This window comes from Martes martes, assembly GCF_963455335.1.
Source record: "Martes martes genome assembly, chromosome: 4".
In the NCBI taxonomy this organism is placed as follows: domain Eukaryota; kingdom Metazoa; phylum Chordata; class Mammalia; order Carnivora; family Mustelidae; genus Martes; species Martes martes.
Genome location: NC_137891.1, coordinates 70783029 through 70793265, shown reverse-complemented (window position 1 = coordinate 70793265; position 10237 = coordinate 70783029). Strand labels below are relative to the sequence as shown.

The following is a 10237-nucleotide window of genomic DNA, read 5'->3' as shown; positions in this document are numbered from 1 at the left end:
TTCATCTTTCATTTTTTTCTTATAAAACAAATAATGCTCTAATTTCTCATTTTCTACTGGTATTAATTTAAATTTATGTGTACTTAAAATTTTTCTTTTGTGTTACTAGGAACATCCCAAAGCAATACATATTTGAGACATTTTCGTTATTTACTGATGTTCTTATATTTCAAACAATATCTAGGCTTTATAGATTTTATCTTTCTGGTCATGACAACAATATACTCTTTCCTTCCCAAATCTGACCGACTTTTCAACATTCTTTAAATGATCTCCCTTAGGACTGGTGGAGTGTGGGTGTGTGCCTGTTGTGTGAATGAGTCATTAGGAGGGCACAGTCATCCAGAGTGGTGTAGAGAAAGTACCTACCTGAGAGTCAGGGCAAGGTTATTGACAGAACATGGGCCTTAGATCAGGGAGGCTGTGGTGTCAATCTCCGTTCTTCTAGCTATAATTAATCTATCTAAATCTCAGATTTATCCTTTCATCTAATAATTAATACCCAACTTTAAAGGTTGGTGTGGAGATTAGATCATAGAACAACAAAGCTTTAGGTACATAATAAACACTCAGTGAATATTTGTCTGTTTTTTCCCCCAATTTTTAACATTTGTTTATTATCTGACTTTAAGACAAGTGCTTGGTTGTTCTAAGACTCAATTTCTTTTAACCTGGAAACAAGAAAACTATGATCAACAAGATCACAGTAAATGTAAAACGGAGTTGTTATTTCCAAAACACTTTTACCTACATCATTTCACATGATCCTCAGTATCTCCCAGGAAATCCTTCTTCTTCCTACCTATTGCAGGATCATTGTAACAATGAGGAAAGATAACTGATGTAAAAAGCTTTGAATGAATATATACTCATACATATTCTGTAGACAAGTTGCGGTTATTATTAGTCTGATTGTTTCCCACTATATTTAATGTGAGTTTCTGAAGATGATGAAATAAATGCAAGTAACAGATTATAAAATAACCAAAGTCAATTTCATTTGGATTATCGTACTTTCTAAAATGATTTTTCTGCATAGATTCCTTAGTTCATAAGTACTACGATGTATGTTTTATAGGTGTGTGTGTATGTGTGTGTACAAATCCACCTTTTTAAGACTGAATTTTTTTTTCAGATTTATTTATTTATATGACAGAGAGAGTGAGCCTGCAGGAGTGGGATGGGGAGGGGCAAAGGGAAAGAATCTCAAGCAGACTCCCCACTGAGTATGAAGCCTGATATGAGGCTTGATCTCACAATGCTGAGATCATGGCTTGAGCTGAAATAAAGACTCAGATGCTTAACTGACTGAGCCACCTCGGAGCCCCATGACTGAATTTTGCATAAGGAAATATACAAAGAGATTTCTCCTAGGGTCACCTGGGGAGCTCAGATGGTTAAATGTCTGCCTTCGGCTCAGGTCATGATCCCAGGATCCTGGGATTGAGACCCCCATTGGGCTCCCTGCTTGGTAGGGAGCTTGCTTCTCCTTCTCCCTCTCTTGCTCTCCCTCCTTGTGCCCTATTGCTCTCTCTGTCAAATAAATAAGTAAAATTTAAAAAAAAAATTCTTCTAATGGAAACTTGAGACGAACTGGGAATCTTGAATCTATAGATACCATGATTTTAAATACCATGATATGAAGACTCTTCTTTCCTCTCTCTCATACAAAATAGTACTACCACTTAAATTTCTAGTTCATTAGAAAAGCATGCATTTGAAGTAGAAGTTACCTTTTACCTTGGGTGCCCCAGAGGGTGTGGTAAGTTATTCTCCTTGTAAATGTAACAATGTCTAAATAAAGAATCATTTGGACCCAAACAGCTATGGGAGAGATGGTTTCTGAGGCTCACATGAATCTGCCTAACATGCCCTTTTTGATTATCAAGCACATTTCAGTGCCCAAATCATGCTTGGCACTCTGCTAGGCATGGCAAAGTATCAATCCTTCAAATAGAATGGCAGGATCTTTGATCGGCATTTTAGCCAAAGGAAGATATGCAAAGGAAGAGCAAACATTTATAACAGCTGGAAAAGGCATAGACAGCTAGATTTTTAAATAGCTTCAATCCTCTTCTGAGGAAGAAACAAAGACAAGACTGGACATCTGTATGGTGTGGCATTAAGCTACCTAAGAATATGTGTGAACTCCATCAGCATGTTCAGGTTTATGGAATGGTAAATCTTGAAGGAATTTTAGTAAAGGACGGTAAGTTTCTGAGAGGGAAGATGACTTGCTGAAGGTCACATAGCTCTTACGTAGTAAATACTAGAGCCTCTTTGCTGCATCTAAGAGGCAGAAAAGCGCAGTAGGAAGGAGCATGGGACCGGAGAAAGATTACTTGGTCTTGAGTCCAATTTTTCTGGTTAGTAGTTGTGCAACCCTGGGAAACTCATTTAACCTCTTTATGCCTCCGTCTCCTCATCTGAAAAATGGGGACAATAATACACTCATTTCATGCAGTTGTTCTAAAGATCAAATAATGTAATATATTAATAGAGAATGTGTAAGTGCCTGGGACATAGTAAGTATACTTATAAATATGATAAATTAAAGCTATTATTATTATTCATTCCACTGGACAGAAAACCACTCCTACTTCTTCATGTGATACCAAGTCCAGTGTATCTTTTCATACTTAGTTGACCAATTCAGAAAAGTTGAGTGAGAACCAAATCCTTCACATGAACAAAGGATGGCAGTCAAGTAAGAACACTACATCCTGAAGAACATTCTTAAATGGCACAGCATTTTTAGCCACAAATATTAACAGTTAAAGTTGTTATTTAAATAGCAGATGATTCAGACCTCTGAAGCGAAGCAGTTGCCTTTAATGGAAAATACCTCTTTTATCTCAAGTGACCCTGGCTTGGGTGTTCTCCCCAGAATCTTCTACCGTATGCTGAGGATAGAATAAAGATGTGAAACTGAAGCAAATTTATTTCTATATTATAGATTGGAAGCATAACTATGTGTGGAGGTGGGTCATGAAAAATGCAATCTCAGCTCTCCCCTTGAACCCGTAGTAATTTATTTCAGAAACGTTGTGGAGTTCCCTGAACTGTAAGGTGTGTAACTTGCTCCCAGAACCTTTAAATCTTCTGAAGGGGACAAGCTGTTGCTATGACTGGTACTCTGAGCATCTTGTGCCGTGGCTAGGTACTGTGAACATCACCCAGCCTGCTTCAGGGAGGCAAAGATCTGAAGTACAGTGTGCCTAGGCTAAATTCTCCTGGGCAATTAAAAGCCGGCTGCAACACCATCATTTAAGGGAAATGGTTCAGAGGCACCCAGCAGCAGGGGAAACCACTCACTCATTGAAATAATGTTTTGACTACTTTCTTTATTCATTTATTCTCTCTATACTTTTTGGGCACCTGTGTGGTAGACACTGTTGTAGGCATTGAGGATAGACAGTGAACACAGCCAAGTTGCTCCACTCCTGGGCTGACACTCTTTGTGTCAGGCACTGTCTTGGGGATGCACAGGTGAGTGAGATGCAGCAATTCTCAGCAAGGACTTTAGAATACAGGGGGAGAGAGGGAGATGGCAATGACATGATGTGGTTGGGGCTGTGGGACTGCCAGTGACCTGGGAAGGTCAGGGAGGGTTTCCTAGAGAAAATGGTGTCCAGATGTGTCCTGAAGGGTGAAGAAGAGTTCATCAGAGGTCATACTTCGTCAAGGCCCACAGAGGTGAGGAGAAACTTCACGTGGCTGGGTATGGCTGGTGAATCTGGAAAGAGATAAGGACGAAATGATGAGGAGTCTTGGAAACCTTATTACATGGTTTTATACTTCATTCTGGAACAACTGGCAGGTACTGGTCAATGTCCATCGAGGAATGACATGAGCAGATCTCAAGTAGACTCCAGAGAATGGAGGGGAGAAGGTCAAGTTGGCAGCAGGGGCACCGTAGAGAGGGTGTTACAGGGCTAAACAGACAGAGACTGATATGACCCAGACAAAGACAGTGAAAATGGATGGAAAAAAACAGGCAGATTTAAGAAATATTATGGAAGTAATTGTCTGGAAGTGGGTGGGAAGGGAGAGAGTCAAGTAATAGTAGACTCCCAGGTTTCTAGAATGGGAAATGGCACAGAAGATGACGTCAGTCACTAAGAGATAGAGGCGGAGGAGTGAATTCAGAATGAGGAACGAGGATTTGCTCAGGCTTAAGCACATGGAATTTGTGGTGTCTAGAGGACATCTCTGTGGAGTTGTTGAGAAGGTGGTTGAATGTGTAGCCTGGAGCCCAGGAGAGAGCCATACAGAGAAGTCATATTACATGTAGGTGGTCAAACCACGAGGCAAGATCCTGGAAACACTACCCTGAAGTGTTCACAGAAAGAGAAGACAGAACAGGAGTCGGCAAGGCTAAGAGAAGAATCAGGGTGTCTGGAGTCAGAGAAAAAAGAATGGGAGAATGACGGAGAGAGATTTAAGAAGGATGAAGTCATCAGTATCAAATACTGATAGAATTCACTCATAAAGAGGACTGAAATTTGTCTATTGGATGTAGGAACAAAAAGATCATTCACTAGTAGGGTGACCATCTGTCTGGGTTTGCTGAGATTTGTTCCAGTTTATGGCTATTGTTCCAGCACTATTATTATTATAAGTGCTCCCTCGTATTTAAATTTGGATGGCAAATTATATGATCATTCTGCTCAAGTGGTTGGTGGGAGCAGTGAAGACATTGCTGTCAGTGTGGGGATGGAGACATCAAACACAGGAACTTTCTGAAGGGGTTTGGTAAGGCTACTACATAGGGACATTTAACATCAGATGAACATCGAGCTAGAAGGATTCGGAAGTTTCTTCCAATCCTGGGAATAGTTTGTAGCGTTATTTTCCATTTACCATTCTAAGTCCTTAAAATTAGTGAAAATCAAGACTTTGTTTTCTTTCTCATTGTCACATGTTATAGAGCTAAATGCTGTTTTCTTACAAGTTATTTTACAAAGCCAACATTTTATCCGTAAAATTTGTCTTATTTCATTATCTTGAAGATGAATACCAGTTTCTTGAACTGTTCTTCAGCTCCCCCATATCACAGTATAAAGCAGAAACGTGCGAGTTGATTGTCTCCCTGAAGAACAAACTGATAGTTCTAAATTAGGCAGAAGAATCATTTTTGTCTTTTAAATTATTTTGTATGATAAAAAAGTACCAATAATAATTAGTTTGGGTATAAATACTCTGCCTCTCATTGCAAATACTGTAGACCTGGGGAAAAAAGCTCATGCCTTGAAGTTCATTTACACCTCGTGTGTCTTCTGATTTTTGCAACTTCTGGGTTACATCAAACAGATGTCTGAGGGCATTTTATATTTAAAATGAGAAAGATGCAAATAATATGGGTGTTCCTCTGTAGAAGGAGGTGTAGAAGTCAAAAGAGATGTATCTGAGGAGATTCAATCATTATCATAAGTAAAACGATAGCTCAGAACAAGAAAATCATAAAAAATGGGAGCTGGGAGGCATCCTGGGTTTCCAGTCCCTTTGCCTTTCCTACGGAAGAGTTACAAAGGCAAACAATAGAGCTGCTCTTAATGTCCACACGTGAGCATTCTTTCTCACTGCCATTGAATTTGATTATGGAAGGTCAGGTTTCCAGCCAAAAGGCGGCCACCCTCCCCCTTCCCCCAAGCCATTGTGAGTTCAGTTTTGAGTAATTAGGTACCTGTGGGGTTAGGTTACAGTGACCTTTAACAGTCCCTTTTTATTGTTGGGATGCAAACGACTGCCTTTTAAAAAGGTAGGGGGGAGGGATATTTCTGTGAAAGGTACTTCCAATTGAGAAAAGAGGCTAATGGGGAGCAATAAATTGTACAGCAGCCGTAATTTCTAGGCCTGTGAATAGCTCCATAAAACAGGCTGCCGCAGAGGGGGGATCTTTCTCTCTTCGTACTGTTTCTTAGAGTAATTAATGAAAGAGCCATCTATTAACTAATCTGACCATACGCTATTATGTTAACCAGTCAGTGTAACTAAGAAGTTCCCAAACATCTTTCAAAAATTCGCGTATGATGCATTCAGGATGTCATGGATAAAATTCTGCCAATTACACGATTTTATTTATTTTTTATTTTTTTAAAAGACTTTACTTATTTATTTGACAGAGAGAGAGAGAGCAAGAGAGGGAACACAAGCAGGGGAAGTGGAAGAGGAAGCAGCAGACCTCCTGCTGAGCAGGGAGCCCCATGTGGGGCTGATCCCAGGACCCTGGGATCATGACCTGACCCTAAGGCAGATGCCCAAAGACTGAGCCACCCAGGAACCCCAATTACACCATTTTAAAGATAATTTACCCTTCATTCTTCGGAGACCTAGTCTAATCAACCGCCCAGCACAATACTGCTTTTCTATCTCAGTCGCAATTAATTTGCTCAGACATTGTATCGTCACTGTTTCGTCTCTCTTGTGTGCATTTGTTTTGCAGTAAGAAATGGTCTCAGCGTTGCTTCTTTTTTGGATGGCCCCCACCACATAAGACCTGAATGTCCTACTGCTCTCCAAGAACAGAAAGAAGACCATCTATTTGTCTGCTTTGGTGGCAACTTGGTAGTAACGAAACTGTTGAATGGGCCCTGATTTCGGCAGACCATCAGGTGAATGGGACCAGTCTCCATTCTTCCAAAATATCAGAATTTAAGCACGTGGAAAGGAGATTCGGCCAAGATGACCCATTTACAGGCCGGACTCAGTCCAGAGACTATAGAGAAAGCTCGCCTGGAACTGAATGAGAACCCAGACGTCTTACATCAGGATATCCAGCAAGTCAGGGACATGATAATCACCAGGCCTGACATTGGGTTTTTACGTACAGATGATGCCTTCATCCTGAGATTTCTCCGAGCCAGGAAGTTTCACCAAGCAGATGCCTTCAGACTCCTGGCCCAGTACTTTCAGTACCGTCAGCTCAACCTGGACATGTTCAAAAACTTCAAGGCTGATGACCCTGGCATTAAGAGGGCTCTCATCGACGGGTTCCCTGGAGTGCTGGAAAACCGTGATCACTATGGCAGGAAGATCCTTCTGCTCTTTGCCGCCAATTGGGATCAGAGTAGGTAAATGTAGATAGTGTCTTTACTTGGTTTTTCCTTTTCGTAAGCATCCTCAATGCATGTTTGGGGCTGTATGGCTTTTGTTTTCAAAAAATGCAAAAAATGTGTGATGTGGGGGCTTTATTTAAAAAAAAATATATATATACATATATATATATACACACACATATATATATTCATTTCACCAGGCCACAAAAGATGATTTAAGGCAGCAAGATTACTCGTCATCAAAAGGCAATTCTGGATTCATGACTGTGGTTTGGAACAATAGAATCATAGTGTTAGAATTGTAAGACACCTTAGAAATCATTATTCTATTCATCAGAGTGGGTCATTTATTTTAATAAAGTTGAAACCTGGTCTTCTAGAAGAACCATATATTCTGTCTTTCGTGTTCTCATCTTTAACAACCAAAACAACAAAAATGGATTCAGTAGATGGCTTTAAATCAAATGTTTTCAACACATAAATAATTTCTTGGATTCTCTCCATGACTTTAATATCCTGTATTTCTTCTGAGTGCCAGAAATGCATCTCTCCCTGAAAACCCTATTAAAAAAAACCCAACTCAGCATGTCCCAAACTGAACGCACCATCTTCCATACTCTCCCTGCCTTTTCATCAATCCAGTCCCTCCATCCAAGAATCTGAGTGTCATCTTGAACTGCTTCTTGCCTTTGCTCTTCACATCCAATTAATTGCCAGGCCCCGCCCCTTTCTTCTTAAGTGCCTCTCAAATCTCGTCACCTCTCTTTGCAACCATTGTTATTGCCTCGATTGAGAGCCTTATCTTTTCTCACTTGAATTTCTGTAACAGACTCTTACCTAGCATCCCTGCCTCTGATCTACTCTCTTCTGAGCCATTCGGGTCTACATCATAGCTGGAGTGACCCTTCCCAAATTCTGTGATGACACTCTGCTGATTAAAATTCTTCAGTGACCTGGAAGGCCTTCAAAGCAAAGTAAGATCCTTTATGATGCGCCTTGTACCTCTCCTGCTGTGTATCACCCTTTGCTCTTCCTGATCTCTGGTCCAGCTGGAAGGAAGTATAAGCCTTGCCTTGAGTAACTGACATTTTTCCGTGTCTCCAAGCCTTTGGACTTGCCTCATCAGGCACCGAAAGGAGAGCCCAGCCACTTCTTATCCCAGTTCCAACCATCCTGGACACGGTCTGCCTACTGATTCATACTCATCTTTATGCTTCTTTCCTGTATAGTTTTCTTCCATCCTCCCCCCCAACCCTTCTCAGTTAGGTGCCCTTCCTTTGTTCATATTTCCGCTAAAGCATTTACAGTAGGAGAATACATTGCTATTACAGCTATTATTTTGGAATATTTATACCATATACTCTACCGAGCATTTATATATATTGTCTCATTTAACCCAATGAGGACTTTTCATGAAAGATAATACTATTATCCCTATGTCACATTTGATGACACAAGACTTTGAGAAATTAAGTCAGTCACTCAGTATCACGTAACTAGTGAAACACGGAGTGGGTGTGAAGCTCCGGTAGTCTGTCCTGAGAGTTGTCTTAACTGGACTTCACTGTAATTTTGTGTTTACTTGTGTACTCTTCCTTAGGCCTCCTCCCAAGACGCAAGTTCCTCGAGGGCAGGAAACTGTCACTTTCATGTTTATCTCTTTGGCACATGGCACGATATCCAGTAAATCTGAGTGAGAAAGAAAGCATGAATCAAGCACCTGTGACTTTAGTCTTCACAGAAATATCATCATGGAAATGTTTATGGTCCCTGGGGAGACACAGGTTTAACTTTCCAAATATATCAAAGAATCCCTCCCCAATATAACTAAAAGGAATTTCTAGGATGGCCCTTTATTACTTCATATCATTCTTCCTCCTCCTAAAAATGATAATATTGTAAGACACCTTTTTTTTTTTTTTTTTTTTGTAAGACACCTTTGAACCACTGGCTATTTTCTGGTTGGGAGGCTGGGATCAGGCAACTTAATCCTGAAGACGTATTGCAGGGTTTTAACACTATCATTCTAGAGCTTGGTCAGCTCTGCCCCTTGGGACCGAATGCCTTTCTCGTTTCTGCTCTGTTAACACAAGGTTCCTGCCAGCACATTGACCACAGGAGAATTCCTTCTGAGAGCACACATACCCATCGACACAGGGCATCAGACTTATACCCGAGAAAACAGCCATCCTTTGGACAATGGCACGATAACATTTTGGCTTTTGGAATAGGCCAATTTTGATGATTCCGGAGAACAATCATGCTGTCTCCATTTGTGCTTAGTTGGAAGTGTTCTAGACCTTCCATTTGCTAAGATGCTAAGTAGTGATTTATACATTAAAAAAATGCATCATGGCAAAATATCTTATTTTGTATCAGCGATTGGCCCAAACGTATCTCAAAATGTGTTAACAAGTAATAACAAATAGTAATAGTAAGAAGAAGCGAAGCTCCAGGAGAATAATCCAAATGTTTGCCATTATGATAACCTTGAACGAGTTACAGTTCTCTGTTCCTTAGTTTCCTCAAGTGTAAAGTAAGAAGCTCCAGCTACGTAATCCCTGAGACACCTCCGCTCTAATGGCCCATGACTGTAAAGCTCATTCAGCCTGATCCTATGGATGGATGGAAAGGGATTTTAAAATTCACTTTATAGCTGTCTAACTCACTAGGCTTTTCGAAGTAACCTCTCTCTCTTTCTCTCATCCTCCCACTCTCTCCCCACAAAGGCTGAGTCTTTAGGCATTTTTTTTTTCCCAAACTATACACTACTATTTGTTCCAAATATTTTGGTTTCAACAGGGAGGTAAAAGATCAGCCTATCCCATTGATAGCCAAAGATCCTTAGAAGCAAACAAACCTCAGCTTGAACCTAGGGACTATCACATGCTTTCCTGGTCATATGATCTGGGACCAGCAATTTCTTTGAGACTCGGTTTTCTCATCTGTAAGGTGGGGATGAGAGTCATCTAGCTAATAATGCAGTTGGGAGGATGGAATGAAAAAACGCACTTGAGGAATACAACTCATTGTTTGGCACATGGTAAGCACTCAATAAATATTAGCTAGTATAATTATTAATATTATAAAACACCCCATACAAAAATAGTCAACCACAGATGGTAGATAGATAAAGACAGACAAGAGTACATTACCTGAAAATGAAAATGGGCCAGTGG

General features: G+C 40.4%; 1 protein-coding gene across 1 annotated transcript in view; it reads left to right on the top strand.

Moving 5' to 3' along the window:
* Nucleotides 1-6618: 6618 nt before the first annotated feature.
* The window catches only part of CLVS1 (clavesin 1), a gene marked incomplete at both ends in the record, with an annotated part of 169987 nt that continues 166368 nt past the window's right edge, over nt 6619-10237 (top strand). The window contains one exon of the mRNA XM_080800080.1: nt 6619-7073. Within this exon, the coding sequence (XP_080656206.1) occupies nt 6619-7073 (455 nt within the window). The remainder of the gene's footprint in view (nt 7074-10237) is intronic.